General features: G+C 36.6%; 1 protein-coding gene across 12 annotated transcripts; it reads right to left on the bottom strand.

The window, feature by feature from the left end:
• Nucleotides 1-1067: 1067 nt before the first annotated feature.
• Nucleotides 1068-5323, bottom strand: LOC110651565 (putative pentatricopeptide repeat-containing protein At1g12700, mitochondrial). Of its 12 annotated transcripts, none has more exons than XM_058131859.1 (4): nt 3317-5302; nt 2896-3022; nt 2701-2767; nt 1068-2546 (listed from the first exon to the last, which is right to left on the bottom strand). In XM_058131859.1, the coding sequence occupies exon 1, from the start codon at nt 5232-5234 to the stop codon at nt 3399-3401; it is 1836 nt and encodes a 611-aa protein (XP_057987842.1). In that variant the 5' UTR covers nt 5235-5302; the 3' UTR covers nt 1068-2546; nt 2701-2767; nt 2896-3022; nt 3317-3398. The 12 variants fall into 12 exon arrangements, 11 of the variants coding, with proteins under 11 accessions (XP_057987842.1, XP_057987847.1, XP_021662627.1 ...); XM_058131864.1 differs by having other exon boundaries at nt 1068-2570; nt 2701-2817; nt 3317-5278; XR_009142481.1 differs by having other exon boundaries at nt 1068-2570; nt 2701-3022; nt 5162-5323.
• Nucleotides 5324-21576: the final 16253 nt, after the last annotated feature.

The following is a 21576-nucleotide window of genomic DNA, read 5'->3' on the forward strand; positions in this document are numbered from 1 at the left end:
CTGGCTAAGCGCAAACTACTTAGGAGTTAACCTTTTTACACATACAATTATACTAATTTATATCAAAAGATGAATAATAGAGAGAGAATGAGTTGGGCAACATTTTCTTATTTCAAGTTTGTGCAGTTGATGGTACTAATGTTTTAGATTCTTTTGTTGGGACTAAAATAAGTGCAATGGATCGTTATGAACAATATTACGATCCCATTGTAAGAAACCTTGTGTCCCACATTGAAAATATGGGAAGCCTCTCTAACTTCAATAGCTAGCTTTTTGGGGTGTGGTTCTCACAGATTCGTATCAATGGTATCAAAGTCGTTGACTATGATTCCCAATTACAATTGTGCGGCGCTTGATAACGTTGAAATAGCAGTGTTTGCTCGGGGTTAGAACCTTGCGTCCCATGTAGGATTTCAATGTAAGATATATTTGAACTTAGACTCTCCAATCTCAATAGCTAGCTTTTGGTGTGGTTCTCCTAAATTCATATCACCGTTTTCTTCCCAAATCTATTGGTGCTGTTGAGATCAACTTCCACTCGCTTCTCAATCTCCAATTTTCTCTCTGCAAATGACACAACCTCTATTTCCGCTGGTTCACGGTGTAAGTCGGGACTTTGTCCGTGCCCGTGTGGTTCTGCTAGTCGTGAAGATGAGTTGCGTTTGGCAACTCAGTGGCATCTATGAGTCAATGTCAAACTTTGTGGGGCATCGATGGTGGGGAAGTGGAGTTTAGAAGGGTCGGGTAGAGAGTCCAAAGGGTGAGGCTCTACTGTGTATGGTAGGCTTTGACAGGCAGGAGTAGCTTTAGTTTGGATGTATGCAGAAGCGATGCCAAAACAGATGAGAGTAGGTATAAGGGTCTAACTGTGTTTTAAGGTCATCGGGCGCTGCGTCGCCTTAGGGAAGATTATTGGGACGGAAAGGGTGAGCAGGTAAAAAAATTTAATGACTTACGTAAGTTAGATAAATAAAATTATTTTATAATTCAATGAAATTACAGGGATTATTTTGCGATTCATTGAAAACTGTGAACTTACCCATCTGCATACTGTGAATAAGAATAGAGGTCAAAAAGTGACTTGATGTGTAGATACAGAAGCTGCATATATCTTAAGAGTTTTACAAAAAAAGTGTAATTTTCATATGCTATCAATACTATACATCAACTCCAGAATATTGATCACAATATGAGAAAATTTTAAAATAAGTTACAAAAATATAAATTTTGAAATACGAGGAGATATTTGATGAAAGACTCACAAGCATATTAACAGTGCGAAATTCAAAGTTTATTCTAATGAAACCCACACTAGAATTCTCTTAACACTGGAGATTGCTGAATTAATTCTGGATTGGTGAAGTAATTCTCTGCTACAGAGTACTAATTAATTCATACTTTTGATGGATTACTTCACCGATGATGTTATCAGGTCATTTCACGCTTTCCATAACCTCCATGCCAGGAACAGAAAGCCATCATCATTAACAACTTTCGGCTTTTTCATCAGCGCTTCCTATTTCTGGATGCCAGAAGATATTCAGCTCTCAAACTCAGAGGCCAAGAAAACTACGCTTCTCTTGCTGACCATAGCCCCTTAAGCCCTCTTCCACCCCGATTGGCCCAGACTTTTCAAAAATTTATATCATCATCAGATATAAAATCAAAGACAGTTCCTTGATCTTGAATGGTAGAACAAGGACTTGTACCTGGAGCAGAACAGCTAGATCCTGCACAAGTGCTAGGAGGCCACAGAACAGAATAGGACACAGGTGATAACCGGCCAGATAAATGTGGCTATTGAAATTAATTTCAAATTCAAACAACACAACACTAGCCACAACTGAAAATGGTGAAACATATGAGTTTCAATGAGGCAATAGATAGAAATTAGAAAATTTGCATGGGATAAGAAAATAAACTGAAATATATTTTTTATGAATAGAATTAGATTGAATATTCAAGAGATTGCACAGTATAGTTTAAATCTAACCATTGACACATAAAATTCTTTTGAAGTTTTAGTTTTCTTTCTTTTTTTCTGTCAAACTACTTTCTACCTTTTGCAGTTGCATCATCAAGCTGAAAATAATGCAGAAAGTTGCAATTAGGGAATAGGCACATTATAAATTGCGATTATGGAATCATAAAATGCTTGCAAGAAAAAAACCACCACATGCACTGATTTCCTGTATAGAAGAAGGGTGAGAAATCTGCAAATGCACAAAGAATTAAGCAAAGAACAACTTGCTTGGGATTCCAAATATAATTATATTTTAGGATTTATCTAGTGAGTGTGCCAGTATTTTGCTTTTAGGAATATAACAAAAATTAGAAAATCATAGTGGGTTGATAAATGAATTGCCAACATTGACACTATTTACAAAATACACTGATAAGGAAAGTGCCATATAATATAATACGAAGCAGGTTCTCGCAAGGGAAAGGAAAAGGTATCTGCATAGGCACAATAACAAATCTTAACTCATTCCCATGACTAACCAATAGTTCTTCAGTCCTTTTTCTTATGCCAACTATGGCCGTCCCTATGAAAGAACAGAAGGATCCTTCTGTTAGAAAGAAACAGAGAACAACCAGTTGAAGAACTCAGTGTTAGTGAACTGCAGTAAAAAGGCCAGTGGACTTGAACAGTGATGCAAAATATCAATAAATTGTCCAAAATATACACGAAATGCTTACTAGGTGACTTTAGAGGTGGTTCCTCTGATAACTGTTGCCATCTTTATGAAAGAAAACAAGGATCCTTCTGTTAAAAAGAAACAGAGAACACCCATTGAAGAACTCAATGTTTGTGAACTGCAGAAAAAAGGCTAGTAGATTTGAACAGTGATGCAAATATCAATAAATTGTCCAAAATGTACATGAAATGCTTACGAGGTGGCTTTAGAAGTGGTTCCACTGAAAAAAAAAAAAAATTTCATGATTTTTTAATAGGAAGAACACTTCTGAAGGCCTCAACATCCTGCTTGAGCTTGTAGAAACATTTCAAAGATGTTAAATCCTGAGACCAAATTGAAGACAGCCATCACAAATTCAACTGAAATTTTCCACAAAGCTAGCAAAAAACCTTCGTGCTAATGAATTGCTGAACCTCTAATAAGGGTAATTTCTTAGTCATTCTGTTTACTATACTCAACGTATTCGTGTTACTTTACTCTTTCGTAACGATTTAACAATAAAACATATTCATTAATATTAATGTGCATATACAACCTAAAAACATAATGCTAGTGCTAATATACAATTTCTTGTAAAAAGGGAAAGTAACTAACTAGAGAATTGTAATTGTACTCACATGAAATAGATTGAAATGAAGTACCAATAATTCACAACATAATAAAGACCTCATTCATCCGTTGACTATGTCTTGATTGTTATCACTTCAAATTTACACCTTTAGAACCTTCGGAACGATTTCGTAATTTTCTCAGAATGAGATCATCATTGCACGATAAATGTATTACCAATTCGAAGGTGGTGGCATCTGCAGAGAATCCTTTATCAACCATTTCATCAATAAGCTGTGTTGCCCTTGGTACATCCTTATGCCTGAGAAACCCTTGAATAATCAGATTATAACAACAATTATCCGGTAAACATCCTCTCTCTTCCATTCCTCTAAAAACTTTGTATGCCTCATCTAGTAATCCTTCTTTACAAAGGCCGTTTATTATTATACTATATGTATAAACATTAGGCTGTAAACCTTTTTCAAAAAGCCTAGAAAATAGTTCCTTGGCATCATTAAGCCTCCCAGCTCTGCACATACCACCGATCAAAATGTTATAGCTCACACAATTAGGCTTCAACCGACTCTTTTCCATCGCTTTAAATAGTGTAAGCGCCTCATCAAGATACCCTTGTTTGCACAAGCCATCAAGAATGATTGAATAAGTAATTCTATTTGGCTGCTGACCATAAGAACACATGTTCTTGAAAACCTCTAGTGCAGTTCCAGATTGCCCAGCCTCCCACAAACCCTTTATAAGAGTATTATAAGTAATAGTGTTGGGAATTAAAGTAGTTTTACGCATTTCATCAAAAAGTTTTACTGCTTCATCTATCCTTTTGCTCTTGCAGTATCCATTAATCAAGATGTTGAAGCTAATTACATCAGCTATGCCACTGCTTAACATCTGATTAAACAGTTTTCTAGCTTCATCTATTTGGCTACACATACAAAATCCAGCCATCAATGAATTGTAAGTGACAAAATTAGGCTTCACGCGCTTTTGGATCATTATTTTCATTATTTCTTGAGCTTTTGACACCAGTCCTTCCTTACAAAGAGTGTCAATCAATATATTGAAGAGAAGAATGTCTGGTGATATGTTTTGCCCCACCAATTCTTTCAACAAGGCTGACGCTTGATTCCATTTGCCAATATTGCAAAGACCTTGAATTAAGCAGGTGTAAGTGACAGCATCAGGTGAAATACCTTTATTCCTCATCCGAGAGAAGAGGTCTAAAGCCTCAATAACTAGCTTATCCTTGCAAAAAGCATCAATAATTGCATTATATGTCACAACATTTGGCTCACAACCTCTCTCACCCATTCCCTTTAGCAACTCAATAGCCACATTTGTTTTCCCACATTTACATAGAGCATTTACTATCACATTGTAGGTACGAACATTAGGTTGATATCCTCCAGTAACCATATCATTGAAAAATTCTACAGCTCCATTGATTTTACCATCTATACAGAGCCCATTGATTAAGGTAGTAAATGTCACAGTATTGGGCTCCAATCCAAATTTGATAAATTTCCCCAAAATTGAGAAGCCAAAATTCACAAGGTGTAAGCGGCAGAAACAGTTAATCAATATAGAAAGAGAATAAACATTGTGTGAGATTCCTAGAGACTCAATTGTTCTGGACAAAGAAATAACCATGTGATATTGTTTCATTCCCACAAGAGCAGATAAAAATCGACAAAATTGAACAATTGAAGGCAGAGGACGCATAAGAATGATAAGATTAAAGGAAGCTACGGCATCATCAACGTCCCTAAAAGAAGAAGAATTGAACTTAGATCTCAAGAAACGTTGAGATTTTGCATCTTTAGGTTTATGAGTGGAAGTAGAAGTGGAAAAATGGAAGTAATTGGTAAATAACAATGATGGAGATTGAATGATACCCATTTCCGTTTGCAGTTGAAAGTGGTAGAATCTCCCATTACTTGTGAAAATCCTCCGCGCCGCCATTATCATCTTGAGAGAGAGGGCTTTGTGTGTTCAGGGCGAAAGAGAGACTGTACAGCAACTATCCATCCATCATCTATAATTTATCTATAAAATCAGTAAATCAGTTTTTTGTAAATTTTTTTATCAATAAAAACAGTTATTTATCTATAATTTAGGTTTTTTTAGAAATATTTATTATTTAGTTAAATAATAATTCAAATTAACAAATGTATTTAAAAAAATATATTTAATTTCTACCGTTAATATTAAATGCACCATATAATTTATTTTATTTTTGAAATAAATATATAATAATTAATTTATTATATTATTTCATTTATTTTATTTTAATAAATATATAATTATTAATTTATTATATGATATTATTATTTATTATTAAAAAAATTAATATATAATTATTGATTTAATATGTTATATTATTTATTTATTATAGAAATAAATAAACTATAATTAAATAATCTAAAAATGTAATTATAAATAATTCATTAATTATTATCAACAAAGAAAAATTTATAATTTTAAATTTGTACATTTAATTTTATGTCATTAATAAAATAAAATAAAATGTTTTAATAATATTACAATTTACATGTGGTAACTTGATTGTATTGAAAAATGCAAATGAAATGAAGAACAATGTTAATAATATTATTTTTGAGCTAATCAAGCTAAAATTGCTTTTTTAAAATAGGATAAGGTTATTTTTGTTTAAAAAAATATAGTTATTCATGAGCAACTATATTTATATTTATAGAACTGATATAAAATGTAGCTATCATATTTTATCAAATAAATTACTATCAATTGTCTATAAAATTGAACACAGTCTAAAACTAATTAGTACAAATGTTGTTTTTTTATTACTTATCTAAGATATATATCATATTTTAATATATATCATATTTTAAGTTCTATTTGATTTACTTTTTTGTATTATAGAAATTTTTGAACTTAATTAACTAAATTACATTGGAGAGGAAATTATGGGTATCAAACCAACAATTAAAAATATTTTTAATTTTTAATTTTAAAATATTATTTTATAATAAAATAAATATTTAACATAAAATTTTCATATCAATAAATTTATTTATGTTAATGAAAATAAAATTTACTGTAACACCCCAAAATTTTAAATTTTATTATTTTATGAGCATTACTGGTATTTTAATTTTATTTAAATTTTAGAAAATTTTTTTGAGATTTTTCGGATTTTAAAAATTGGGTTCGATTTTCCGAAAATATAAACTTTGATGATTTTTAAAAATTAATTTAAAGACCACGTGACAAAACTAAAAATATATTTGGAATCTACGAATTTTTCGAAGTTTTCCGAATTTTTTCAAATTTTGGACCTCGTTTTGGTCCGGCGAGTAAAAATTCAAAATTTTGTATTCTGAATCGAACCGGACCGGATCGGACCGGTCGAATCGGACCGATTTTCTTCTTTTTCTTCCTCCTCCCCGTGCGCGTCCGACCCCTCTCCCTTCTTCTCTCTTTTTCTCTCTCCTCCCTCCTCCCCTTGCCGCGCCGCCACCTCCCCTGCCACCCCAGCTCGCCTCACCCCTCCCCATAGCCGCGCTGGAACGCGGAAAGCGGCTCGAGCGCGCGCGCCACTCTTCGACTTCCCCGCCAAAATTCGGCCTATCCAGCTACCAATTGGATCGGGTCTTGTGTCTAAACTCATCTACTCAACGAGAGCTTTCCATAGACACTAAGAACACCGAAATCCATTAAGCGGTTTGTCCAATTTTTGCCCGGAAAGTTTTAGCCCATTTTGATTTTTGGGCTAGATTTCTCACAAACCGTAAACCCCACGAGAAAACCGAGAGTATCAGAGAGCTCCACTCATCGAGAGCTTCGCGGCGACATAAATTTCAAATTTTTCTGACACCGTTTTCCGGTGGGTCCCACGAAACTTCGCAATGTTTTTCCGAGCATTTAATGAGCTTAGAAAATTTTGAAAAATTTATGTACTAACCCCCGTGTTATTGGCTTCGTGTAGGTATCCTCAATTCACGAAAATTCGACAGTTGTCCGGGTCTGTGAATTTTCGGTCAGACAGACCCATTACCTGAAAAGTCTCCGAATTGGATCGAGATTTTGGCTACCCCCCCATCGTCAGACATCCCGAGCGCGTTCCCGAAGTCGGAATCGGCAAAGGTAAACCCGAACCTTACTTTTTCGTAATTTTCTAGCGCTTAAATAGGATTAAAAATCCATAAAATATTCGTGGTAGCTTAGAAAATTATGATTCTTTTTGCAATAGCCTATTAATATTGCTAAGGACCACGGGGCAAAGTTTTAGAATTTTTAGAGCTTATTTGGGCAGTTTTTGCAAAAATGATCAATTATAAGGACTAAATTGAAATTTTACATATTGTGATGGATGATTGATTTGATGGGCCCAGGAGGGGCTGTGTGATGTGATTGAGTTGTGGATATATAGATTGTGAATATAGAAGTGTGTTTTGAGCCATTTTGCAGGTTGGGTAGGTCCTAGGTATATGGGAGACTCTGCCGGATTTTTGGCACGACTTAGGACGTATTTGGTCTTTCATGATCTGTATTGAGTCAATTGTGTTAAATAATTATAATGTAATTGTCAGGTGAGCCGAGACAGCCTTCTTCCTCCGCCCAGCCGCCACAGTGACCGTTGTCTAGTCTGTGAGTAAAATATTAATTTTAATTGTAATTTTGATATTATTATATGTTCAAGCATGCCCATGCATTACTTATATGCATATATCTATGTAGATAAACTCTAGGCACGATTTATGTTGCATTCATAACTGTGAAAGTGCCATGGATGTTGTTGTGGTAATTTGGAGCAGTGTGCGTGCGTTGGCGTGCGTGTGATGTGGTATGGACTATGGATAGGACGGGTAGACACGGCTTGAGATCTTCGGTGGGACCCGGTCCTTCGGGGTAGACACGGCTTGAGTTCTTCGCTGGAACCCCGATTTGGTTATTAAGTGGAAGTCCGAGCTGAGTTCTTCGCTGGCACCAGGTTGGATTTAAGAGAGCTGTATAGGAGATCAGCTCCCATATATTATGATTGATATTACAGGGTGTGTGAGTGCTCCAAATTACCTTTTTGCTGTTATGATGTGAGAATATTGTTGCTGTTGCATTTCACTCCACAGGTTGCATTAGTTCTAGATAGTTATAGAGATTATGGTTAAAATTGATATTTTACTCTCTGAGTCGAACGCTCACTCCTGTTCAATATTTTTCAGGCTACAGGAGGATTTTATTGTGGTTAACCTGCTTTTCTCCTTCGCAGGTTGTTTTATCATTATTTGTGTAATTTTATTTACTCCTAAAATTTCCGCATGTGTTAGAGATATTTAAATGATTCGGGTCTGTAATATAAATTGTCATGTAGACCTGTAAGATTATTATATGTATGTTTGATGGATTGGATGAGGGAGCTGAGCTCCCATTTATTTTTTGATGCTGATATGAGTATGTGGAGGGTGAGCTGAGCTCCCCAATTGATGATATATTTTGTTTACAGGTCGGGTGAGTCAAAAACTCCCCGTTGAAAGGTCCACTTTATGGCCGGATTCTGTCCGGTTGGTTTCTTGAATTTGGGCCCAAATGGGCCTTAGAGTTGGGTTAAGGAATAGTTAGGCTTACTACGGGCCTCGGGGGCTTTAGGCTGGCCCAGGTCCTAGTGCCGGTCCGGCCCATAGATTGGGTCGTGACAATTACTATATTAAAATTTATATAGAATAAATAAAAAATTTATGTACTTTTTGCTATATAAAATAATAAAATAAAAAATTTAATAACTAAAATTAACATATTAATAAAATAAATTGTTGACACTATTATTATTCAAGTCCTAAGTCAAAAGTTGACAAAATAGAGAAAATTTTAAATTTCTTTGCAATAATTATTAGTTACTTGTCTTAATACAAAAAAATTTAAATTAATAAAAATAATTATATATAGATATATATAATTTAATAAAATTTTCTTTATCCTTTAAAACAAAAACTTTATCTTTATATGATTCGATTTAATCAAACATCCTAAAATATACAATATGCTTTCATTCATATAAAATAGTAATTATAGTCATCTTTTTCACAAATTAATATTTTCTTTTAATAATAAAAGTAATAGTAATGAATTTGTTTGTTCCTTTTCAAATAAAATCACAAAAATTATACCATATTAGCACTATACTGGTTAAAGTATTTTTTTATAGTTATAAAATAGGGTAAATTATTATGAGGTCCTTGAATTATGTTAAAATTTATTAGTTGGTCCATAAAATTCTTAAGGCCAATTAAAATATCTATTATTAATTCAAAACAAGACTACTTAATCCTTGTGTTAGTATTCTTTGACAGAGATCATTAGTCAAAGGCTTAAAACTTAGTTAAAAAAGAGACAATATTGTAAAATGTTAAAAATATTTATATTTTCCCTTAAAATCCGCAAAGAGACCAATGGTTTAATTTCAATTTCTTGATTCTCACCACCTCAAACAAGGTTATACCCACCTCACTTGACTTCCTCATTTCTTTTTATCCCAAGCCCATAGTCTCACCTCTCTCAGTTACCTATAGCCTTAGGTCTTCCTTGCTATTCCTTATTTTTCTTTTTTCTTCATCATCTTTTTCATTTCTTTTACTGAGTTTCTCAAGAGAGGATGTAGAGGAGTTTCATGCATCCATACGACCGACTAATATTAATATCTATTAGGTTTCTCATTGATGTTGTTCACCTCTAGATTTGGCGCCAGTCATGTGTTAGAAGTGGAAGGCTAAAAGCCCAGAAAGAGGTGGAGCTATTCACTTCTAGATCTTGCCATTCACGATGTCACCTCTAGATATTGCTACTACTCCTATGCTATGACCATCAACAAGCTTGCAAATTATCAAGGGGCATGCCGACATTGACGAGCATGCATATCTTTGGCTTGTGGCTCCTATTCCTTGAATTTTTGTAGTGTTGTTTTGTACTTATTTATTTATGTTATTATTTTGCGATTGTTATTAGTATTAGATAGTTTGAATAACTTAGAAGTTTTTTTAATGAGGAAAAGTGAGAAATGCCTTCGAGTGATAAGTATTTGGATGAGCTATTTTTGTAAGCTTGTTAAAGTTGAGAATGCATGCTCTGTTTATGGGTTGACTGATAAAGGTAAAGGACAAAATAGTGCATATTTTGAAAAATGTTAGGGATTAAATAGTAATGTTTTTTAAAATGTGAGGGATTTCATATAGTGAATATTTTGAATGATTCTGGAAAAGTTTTGATGATTTTAGTAAAAAATAAGAGTGACTTTGAGAGAGAATTCAAAGATTATAATGGTTAAGGTTAAGAAATTAAGAGTGATTTGGGTATTTTAATTAAGAGATAGGAAGCACATAAGGGTCTTTAGGGCATTTCTTATTTGCTTAATAGCATCTCAACAGCAAAACTAATAGAAGGACTAAGTAGTCCTATTATGAATTAACAGGGGACATTTTAATTGGCCCTAAGAAGTTTAGGGACCAATTAATAAGTTTTAACAAAATTCAGGGACCTTATAGTAATTCACCTATAAAATAATAGAAAAAATTATTGTTTAATTCTTACATTTTAACAAAACTAATTATTTAGTCATTGTATTTTAAAAAATATACTATTTAGCTCATATATTTTGCTTCTGTTAAATTATTTAGTCACTCCCTTTATTTTTCTGTTAGTCAATGTCTATCAAACTATTATTTAGTTCATATTTTGGGTAAATCACTAAAAAAATCCCAACCTTTGTCCATTTTTACAATGCTACTCATTTTTTTTGAAAAAATTACTATGTTGTCCATGTATTTTAACAAAATTAATTATTTGGCCCATGTATTTTAAAAAATATACTATTTAGTCTTGTAAAAACTTTTGTTAAACTATTTAGTCTATCCATTAAATATTTTGTTAGTCAATATTGGTCAACGCACTATTTAATCTCTTTATTTTAGTGAAACTAATTAGTTAGTCCCTATATTTTGGAAAAACAAATTAGTTAGTACCTATAATTTGACTCTGTTAACTATTTAGTTTCATAATTATTTTTTATACCTAAACTACCCCCAATTCTCTCTCCCTTATTTCTTTATTGTCCTTTTTTATTTTTCTCTCCATATTTCTTTTTCTCTACACCCACACCCCTCTCCCCCTTATTCTTTCCTTGTTGTCATTGATCAATATAAATGGTGTAAGCAGTATGCACACAAAAGTTAATCAATTTCATTAAATTTCTAAATAATTAAAAAAAATTATTTCTATGTAGAAAAAACATAAAAATGATGTCCAAAGAATTGAAAATATATATATATATAAAAAAAAAGATGTAACTTAAGATTTAGTCTCCACATAGCAAAATTTCTATTTTTATCTAAGAATATATTTTTCAAATTATATGAACTATTAATTAGTTTCATTAAAATAGAATGACTAAATAGTAGTGTTTTTCAAAATACAAGGATCAACTAATTAGTTTCTTTAAAATAGATGGACTAAAAAGCAGTGTAAATAATATAAATAACAAAAAATTTGACGAAAGAACTAAACAGTTTAACAAAAATTTTAAAATCAACTGTTACAGTAATGCCACATCATCATACCTATTAGTATTATAATATCTAATAAGTACTAATTAACCACTAACCCCAAGTTAACTTAATAATCCTTAAGTTCTTACTCATGATGCATACCCATCTCAAACAATGAAGAATGAAAGGACAATCCTGGTGCAGCATAGATGCAGCGCACACCATCTGGTTAAATTTTTGTGAATATTAATTTATAATGCTGTATTTTATTATATTGAGAGCATATGGATTTTTTTTTTTTCTGAATCTCATTAGTTGGCAGAATCAGGCTTTAGCTCAGAGATGCTTCTCTGAGCTTGAGCTTGAAATGAGTATGCATCACTGGTTAAATTTTTGTGAATATTAATTTATAATGTTGTATTTTATCATATTGAGAGCATATGGATTTTTTTTTTTTTTCTAAATCTCATTAGTTGGCAGAATCAGGCTTTAGTTTAGAGATGCTTCCTTGAGCTTGAGCTTGAAATGAGTATGCATCACGAGCAAGAACAAGTAGAAGAAGAATGAGCCAAAGGAGCAAAATCGATTTTAGGTTAGAGATCATAAGTTTTCTTTTCAATTTAGGGATTATCAAGGTAACTTAGGGATTGGTTTAGTGGCTAATTATATATTATAATGCTTATTAGACATGATGATGTGGAGTTTATGCTAAGTTTAACAAATGAATTTTGACATTAGGATAGAATTAAATTGGTTGCCAAAGGTTGGGTTGAAATTGTTAAAAAAAAAAAAAGATGCGGTAGATTTGTAAAAATGGGTAAAGGTTGGGGTTTTTTTTGGTGATTCTCTTCTATTTTAATGAAACTGACAAATTGGTTCTTGTATTTTAAAAATACTACTACTTAGTCTTTTTATTTTAATAAAACAAATTAGTTAGTTCTCATATTTTGAAAACACAATATTTTGAAAAAATATTCCTAGGTGAAAATAAAAATTTTATTGTGTAGAAACTAAATACAAATTTACATTTTTAAATTGTTAAAGTATTTTCATTTAATTTTCTGTACATCATTTTTGTATTTTTTTAAATTATTTTCATTTAATTTTCTGTACATCATTTTTGTATTTTTTTGCTATTGGAAAACAAGTTTCCTATATTATAACCTTGATTGCTTAGAGATTTGAGGCAATTAACTAACTTTTAACAGATACAATTGTACCAATTTATATCAAAAGATGAAAAATAGAGAGAGAATGATAGGAAGAAGGATGTGGGTGCAGGGGGGAAGAAATATGTGGAGAGACAAATAAAGGAGAGAGAGTCATATTAGTTTAGGTATAAAAAAAATAATGGGAGGGACTAAACAATCAACAAAACCAAATTATAGGTACTAACTAATATGTTTTTCAAAACATAGGGCCAATTAATTAAGTTTACCAAAATATAGATTGTATTAATATTAGATTGTTTGAATGACTCAGAAATTTTTTGAATAGTGAAAAGTGAGAAATGCTTTTGAGTGATAACGTATTTGGATGGTCTACTTTTGTAGGCTTGTTAAAGTTGAGAATACATGCTCCGTTTTTGGGTTGACTGATAATGTATATTTTGTAAAATGTTAGGGATTAAGTAGTGATTTTTTTTTAAATGTGAGGGACTTCATATAGTGAATATTTTGAATGATTTTAGAAAAGTTTTTGACAGTTTCAGTAAAAAAATAAGAGCGACTTTGAGACAGAATTCAGAGATTATAGTGGTTAAGGTTAGAAATTTAAGAGTGATTTGGGTATTTTAATTAAGAGATAGGAAGCACACAAGGACATTTAGGACATTTTCTATCTACTTAATAGCATTTTTTACGGCAAAACTAACAGAAGGACAAAGTAGTCCTGTTATGAATTAACAAGGGACATTTTAATTGGCGCTAAGAATTTTAGGGACCAACTAATAAATTTTAGCAAAATTCAAGGACCTTACCGTAATTCACCTAAACAACAATAGGAAAAATTACTATTTAGTTATTACATTTTAACAAAACTAACTATTTAGTCCTTATATTTTGAAAAATACACTATTTAGCCCCTATATTTTGCTTTCGTTAAAGTATTTAGTCCCTCTATTTTTCTGTTAGTCAATACCTATTAAACTACTATTTAGTTTTTATTTTGAGTAAATCACTAAAAAAATCCCATCTTTTGTCCATTTTTACATTTCTATCCCATCTTCTTATGGGAAAATTACTATTTAATCCATGTATTTTAATATAACTAACTACTTGAACCATGTACTTTAAAAAATACATTATTTAGTCTCTGTAAAAACTTCCGTTAAACTATTTTGTAACACCCCAAAATTTTAAATTTTATGAGCATTTTTTGTATTTTAATTTTATTTAAATTTTTGGAATTTTTTTGAGATTTTAAAAATCGGGTTCGATTTTCCGAAAATATAAACTTTGATGAATTTTAAAAATTAATTTAAAGACCACGTGGCAAAACTAAAAATATATTTGGAGTCTACGTATTTTTCTGAGTTTTCTGAAATTTTTTCGAAATTTTTGGACCTCGTTTTCGGTCCCGAGGCAGAGTAAAAATTCAAAATTTTGTATTTCGAATCGAACCGGCCGAATCGAACCGGACCGGATCGGACCGGTCGAATCGGACCGGCTCCCTTCCCTTTTTCTTCCCCGCGCGCGTCGTTCCCTCTTCCTTTTCTCTCTCTTTTCTCTCTCCTCCCTCCCCTGCCGCCGGCCAGCCACCTCCCCCTGCCACCCCAGCCTCCCCAGCCAGCCGGCCGCCGCCCCAAACGGCCGGAAACCGCGCGCGAATTCCCTCCCTCGCGCGCGCGGCGTTTCGGCTTCTCCGGCCAAAATCCGGCCGATCCGGCCACCAATTGGACCGGGTCTTGTGTCTAAAATCATCTACTCGGCGAGAGCTTTCCATAGACACCAAGAACGCCGAAATCCATCGAGCGGTTTGTCCAATTTTTGCTCGGGAAGTTTTTAGCCCATTTCGACTTTTGGGCTAGATTTCTCGAAAATCGTGAATCCCACGAGAAAACCGAGGCTACCAGCACGCTCCACTCGTCGAGAGCTTCGCGGCGACATAAATTTCGAATTTTTCCGACACCGTTTTTCGGTGGGTCCCACGGAACTTCGCAGTGTTTTTCCGAGCATTAAATGAGCTTAGAAAATTCTGAAAAATTTATGTACTAACCCCCGTGTTATGGGCTTCGTGTAGGTATCCTCAATTCGCGGAAATTCGACAGTTGACCGGGTCTATGAATTTCTGGCCAGACAGACCCGTTACCGGAAAAGTCTCCGAATTGGACCGAGGTTTTGGCTACCCCCCTATTGTCAGACGTCCCGAGCGCGTTCCCGAAGTCGGAATCGGCAAAGGTAAACCCGAACCTTGCTTTTTCGTAATTTTCTAGTGCTTAAATGATTGTACTGTAATTGTCAGGTGAGCCGGGACAGCCTTCTTCCTCCGCCCAGCCGCCACAGTGACCATTGTTAAGTCTGTGAGTAAAATATTAATTTTAATTGTAATTTCACTATTATTATATGTTCAAGCATGCCCATGCATCACTTATATGCATATATTTATGTAGTTAAACTCTAGGCACGATTTATGTTGCATTGATAACTGTTAAAGTGCCATGAATGTTGTTGCGGTAATTTGGAGCAGTGTGCGTGCGTTGGCGTGCGTGTGATGTGGTGTGGACTATGGATAGGATGGGTAGTCACGGCTTGAGTTCTTCGCTGGGACCCTCGATTTGGTTATTAAGTGGAAGTCCGAGCTGAGTTTTTCGCTGGCACCAGGTTGGATTTAAGAGAGCTGTATAGGGGATCAGCTCCCATATATTATGATTGATGTTACAGGGTGCGTGAGTGCTCCAAATTACCTTTTTGATGTTATGATGTGAAAATGTTGTTGATGTTGCATTTCACTCTACAGGGTGCATTAGTTTTAGATAGTTATAGAGATTATGGTTAAAATTGATATTTTACTCTCTGAGTCGAACGCTCACTCCTGTTCAAAAATTTTTACAGGCCACAGGATGATATTTTATTCTGGGTTAACCTGCTTTTCTACTTCGCAGGTTGTTTATCAATATTTGTGTAATTTTATTTACTCCTAGAATTTCCGCATGTGTTAGCAGTATTTATTTGAATTTGGTCTGTAATATTATTATCATGTTGGACCTGTAAACTTAATATTCTATGTCTGTTTGATGGATTGGATGAGGGAGCTGAGCTCCCATTTCTTTTATGATGCTATGAGTATGTGGAGGGTGAGCTGAGCTCCCCAATTGAGTATTATTGTGTTTACAGGTCGGGTGAGTCAAAAACTCCCCGTTGGAAAGTCCATTTTATGGCCGGACTCTGTCCGTTTGTTTTCTTGAAATTGGGCCCAAATGGGCCTTAGAGTTGGGTAAAGGAACAGTTAGGCTTACTACGGGCCTCGGGGGCTTTAGGCTGGCCCAGGTCCTAGTGCCGGTCCGGCCCATAGGTTGGGTCGTGACAGATGTGGTATCAGAGCTTAGGCTCCAGATTCATAGGGAACAATTGTCTAAAGTGTTGGGAAGAGTCTAATAGGAGTCACATGCGGAAAAATAGGGTCCACATTCGTCTTGCATTGTCATCTTTGCTTCTAGTTTCTGCTCCATATATTATGTATAAATATGAGTCTATAGAGCTGTATAATGTGCAGTTTTGAATTTTGTGGGCTAATGCTGCTGAATTTCAGGAAAATGCGTAGAAGCAGGAGAGCTGCCACTGCACCAGAACGGATGTGCTGACGAGGTGTCGGCCAGAGATAGCGCTGCCAGGAGGCGGGGTAGAGGCCTAGAGTGCTCAAGTAGAAGAGCACCGCCAATCTGAGATCGATCCTTTATGGCACAGGGTCCCATGGACCCCATGGCAGCTACTCTAGCTGGTCTGCAGAGAACCATCGATATGATGGCGCAGTATATGGTCCACCCTCCACAGCAGCAGCAGTCCACCGCACCAAGAGGGGAACCTTACAAACAGATCATCAATTTCAAGAAGTTGGTGCCTGGTACTTATGATGTGTCAGACGATGCATATCGGTTTTTGGATTCCTACGAGCGAGAACAGTGCGATTGGTGATAGAAGACTAATAGAGTATATGCAGCATGTCATGGGGCCTATGCCTAGACAATAGATGAATGACTACGTGTTACCTCGGATGGAGGGTTTGTCATGGACTCAGTTTGTGGAACCGTTCATCAATCGGTTTGTGCCAGAAAGCTTCAGAGACCAGAAACAGTGGGCCTTTGAGGCCTTAAGACAGAATGGCAGGTCTGTAAATGAATATGCTACAGAATTTCTGGAATTGAGTAGATATGCCCCTACAGCAGTAGCTACAGAAACTATGAAGGTGAAGAGGTTCCTAAAGGGGCTTGACAGGAGGTATGCAAACAGCCATGATGTCCAGTCGATCTTTTGATGTGGTGGTCGATCGAGCCAGACAGATTGAGATTAGCTATGCTGTGGATGATAGCGGAAGAGCAAAGAAAAACAGAGCAGAGGGTTCTTCAGGTGTTCCCCAAATGGGTACTCCGGATAGTGGTGGCCAGGGTAATTACAGAGGAAGAAGCAGGAGCAAGAGAAGTGGTTTTAGACACAAACCACGAGGATTGCACCAGTGCGGATCCAAGCGGTGGTCACGATTCGAGTCTGCGGTTACCTGCAGTTCAGATCCTCCTTGGCACCTTGTGCACAGGTGGAAGAGGACATTCAGACCTTGTTTGATGGGATCGAGTATGCTTGGTGTGGCCAACTGTGTCACTTTGCTGAGAATGCCCGTGTTGGCCAATGAGCCACGGATGGGGTCACAAGGTTACATTGCGAATGTTATCTGGTGCTTCCAACATGGCGGCGATCGATTCGATGCCAACAGGCCGAGGACAAGGGGCGTGGATTTGGAGGCGGTCGAGAGGTAGAAGTCGATGTCGAGTTACGCCACTCAGGGTAGGGGTCAAGCTCGGGTTTTCACCCTGACCCACTAGGATGCTCAAGCTTCAAATGCAGTTGTGGCAGGTATTCTTCTGGTCTGTTCCTATGAGGCTCGTGTTTTGATAGATCCGGGTGCTACGCACTCATTTGTCTCCCCTGTGTTTGCCATGAGGTTGGGTAGAAACCCTACAACTTTAGAATGCCCTTTGTCGGTAGCTACCCCACTTAGTGACAACATAAATGTAGATATGGTTTTTCCGGGTAGCCCAGTAGTAGTGGATAGAAAGATCCTCCCAACAGACTTGGTTCTTCTACCAGTAATGGACTTTGATGTAATTTTAGGGATGGATTGATTGGCAACTCATTATGCCACCTTAGACTGCAGGAACAAAAAGGTGTATTTCCACATACCTGGTGTGGAAGAGTTTAGCTTTGATGGTGACAGGAGCGTGGCTCCATATAATTTGGTGTCAGCAATTAGTGCCAGAAAAATGTTGAGGCGTGGATGCCAAGGGTATTTGGCATTGGTGAGAGATACATCTGTAGAAGGTGTCAGCATGGAAAATGTTCCTGTTGTCAGAGAATTTATGGATGTCTTCCCAGAGGAGCTTCCAGGGTTGCCACCAGGAAGGGAAATAGAGTTTTGCATTGATGTTGTGCCGGGTACGAACCCCATTTCAATGCCACCTTACAGGATGGCACCAGCAGAATTGAAAGAGTTAAAGGAGCAACTATAGGAGCTTTTGGACAAGGGTTTCATACGTCCGAGCACTTCACCCTGGGGTGCTCCTGTTCTATTTGTAAGAAAGAAAGATGGATCATTGAGGTTGTGTATTGACTACAAACAGTTGAACAAGGTGACTGTGAAGAACAAATATCCACTTCCTCGGATCGACGATCTGTTTGATCAGCTCCAAGGAGCTAGATTCTTTTCCAAGATAGACCTGCGATCAGGCTACCATCAGTTGAGAATCAGGAATGAGGACGTGTCCAAAACGGCTTTCAGGACAAGATATGGTCATTATGAGTTCTTGGTGATGTCTTTTGGACTCACTAATGCACCAGCAGCCTTCATGGACTTGATGAACAGGGTGTTCAAGCTATTTTTGGACCGTTTTGTCATCGTATTCATAGATGACATTCTGGTATACTCTCGGACCGAGGAAGAACACGTGTGGCACTTGAGGATGGTGTTGTAGACGTTGAGGGAGCACCAGCTATATGCCAAATTTTCAAAATGTGAATTTTGGCTAGAAAGCATCTCATTCTTGGGACACGTGGTTTCTAGTGACGGCATTCAAGTGGATCCCAAGAAAATTAAAGCTGTAACTGATTGGCTTAGGCCTACAATGATTCTTGAGGTGCGAGTTTTAGGTTTAGCTGGCTACTATAGGCGTTTTGTACAAGATTTCTCGGGATAGCGGCTCCCTAACTAAGTTGACCGGGAAGAATGTTCCATTCATTTGGACAGATGATTTGTGAGGTGAGTTTTCGAAGCTTAAGGAGTGTCTAACCACCGCCTGTGTTGACACTACACTGTGAGTGGTGAAGGATACACCGTGTATTGTGACGCCTCGAGTTGGCCTAGGGTGTGTTTTGATGCGAGAATGGAAAGGTAGTGGCTTATGCTTCAAGGCACTGAAGAGGCATGAGCGTAACTACCCCACCCATGATTTGGAAATGGCGCGATAATCTTTGCACTAAAGATCCGGAGACACTGCTGTATGGTGAAGTGTGCGAGATATACACCGACCACAAGAGCTTGAAGTACATCTTCCAACAGAGGGATTTAAACTTGAGACAGAGGAGATGGATGGAGCTTACGAAAGACTATGATTGCACCATCGGTACCACCACTGGAAAGGCCAATGTTGTGGCGGATGCCTTGAGCGAGAAAATCTTACAGCGGTTTGGCGCACATTTCAAGAGAGAAGAGACCATTGATTCAGAGGTACATGAGTTGATGGATCAAGGTTTAATCCTAGATCTTTCGGATGAGGGGTATTGTTGGCTCACTTTTCGGTGAGGCCGGACTTGAGGATAGAGTTAGAGTTTCCCGGCCACGAGACCAACAATTGATGAAGATTATAGAAAGAGTACAGCAAGGTGAAGGTGGTGAGTTTGGATTTGCCAATGATGGTGCCCTAGTGCAAGGTTCTAGGATATGTGTGCCCGATGTAGACAACCTCAGGAATGAAATCATGCGAGAGGCACACTACACACTGTACAGTGTCCACCCAGGTTCCACCAAGATGTACCATGATGTGAAAGATAGCTATTGGTGGAATGGCATGAAGAGAGACATAGCAGACTTTGTGTCCAAGTGCTTGACTTGTCAGAAGGTGAAGTTTGAACACCAGAGACCGTCAGGGAAGCTGCAAGAGCTCCCTATCCCAGAATGGAAGTGGGAAATGATCACTATGGATTTTGTGACTGGGTTGCCTCGTACCACGCGAGGATATGATTCGATATGGGTAATTGTAGACCGCTTGACCAAATCAGCTCACTTCTTACCTGTAAAGACTACATACTCTGTGGCACAGTATGCCCGGCTCTACATTCGAGAAATAGTCAGATTGCATGGAGTTTCGGCTTCCATAATATCTGACAGAGGGCCCCAGTTCACTTCTCGGTTTTGGAGAAAGTTGCAGGAGGCACTTGGCACACAGTTGAACTTCAGTACGGCTTTCCACCCTCAGACAGACGGACAGTCCGAAAGGACAATCCAAACACTGGAAGACATGCTTCGCATGAGTGTCTTGGATTTTGGAGGTCAATGGGATGAGCAGCTAGCTTTGGTGGAGTTTGCCTACAACAACAGTTATCACTCCAGCATAGGGATGGCACCCTATGAGGCATTATATGGAAGAAAGTGTAGGTCTCCTCTGTGTTGGACAGAAATGGGGGAAGCGAAGGTGCATGATGTAGACCTAGTGCAGTACACTTCAGAGGTAGTTCCTTTAATCAGGGAACGACTGAAAACAGCTTTCAGTAGGCAGAAGAGTTATGCAGACCCCAGACGAAGGGATGTGGAGTTTGCAGTGGGCGACTATGTATTTCTGAAGGTTTCTCCAATGAAGGGAGTCATGAGATTTGGAAAGAAGGGCAAGTTGGCACCTCGGTATATTGGACCTTTTGAGGTTACGGATAGAGTTGGAGCAGTTGCCTACCGGTTGGAGCTACCACCCAATCTTTCTCACGTTCATCCCATGTTTCACATCTCCATGCTCAGGAAATACATTCCCAATCCTTTTCATGTACTGCAACCGGATGTGATAGAGCTAACGGAGAACTTGACATTTGAGGAGCAGCCTGTAGCCATAGTGGACTACCAAGTGAGACAGCTGAGATCAAAACAGATCCCTATAGTTAAGGTTTTGTGGAGGAGTTAGTCAGTGGAAGAGTGCACCTGGGAGTCAGAACGGGACATGCGTAGCAAGTACCCTTATCTGTTCAATGTATAATCATGTGCTTTATTCTGCCTTATGTAAAATTCGAGAACGAATTTTCTGTAAGGGGGGAAGAATGTAACACCCCAAAATTTTAAATTTTATGAGCATTTTTTGTATTTTAATTTTATTTAAATTTTTGGAATTTTTTTGAGATTTTTCGGATTTTAAAAATCGGCTTCGATTTTCCGAAAATATAAACTTTGATGAATTTTAAAAATTAATTTAAAGACCACGTGGCAAAACTAAAAATATATTTGGAGTCTACGTATTTTTCTGAGTTTTCTGGAATTTTTTTGAAATTTTTGGACCTCGTTTTCTGTCCCGAGGCAGAGTAAAAATTCAAAATTTTGTATTTCGAATCGAA

Source organism: Hevea brasiliensis, chromosome 13 (genome assembly GCF_030052815.1).
Source record: "Hevea brasiliensis isolate MT/VB/25A 57/8 chromosome 13, ASM3005281v1, whole genome shotgun sequence".
Classification (NCBI taxonomy): domain Eukaryota; kingdom Viridiplantae; phylum Streptophyta; class Magnoliopsida; order Malpighiales; family Euphorbiaceae; genus Hevea; species Hevea brasiliensis.

Bases quoted from the DNA above. Each gene is read 5' to 3' on its own strand.
- LOC110651565 (XM_021806935.2), bottom strand. From the start codon at position 5,234: ATGATAATGGCGGCGCGGAGGATTTTCACAAGTAATGGGAGATTCTAC.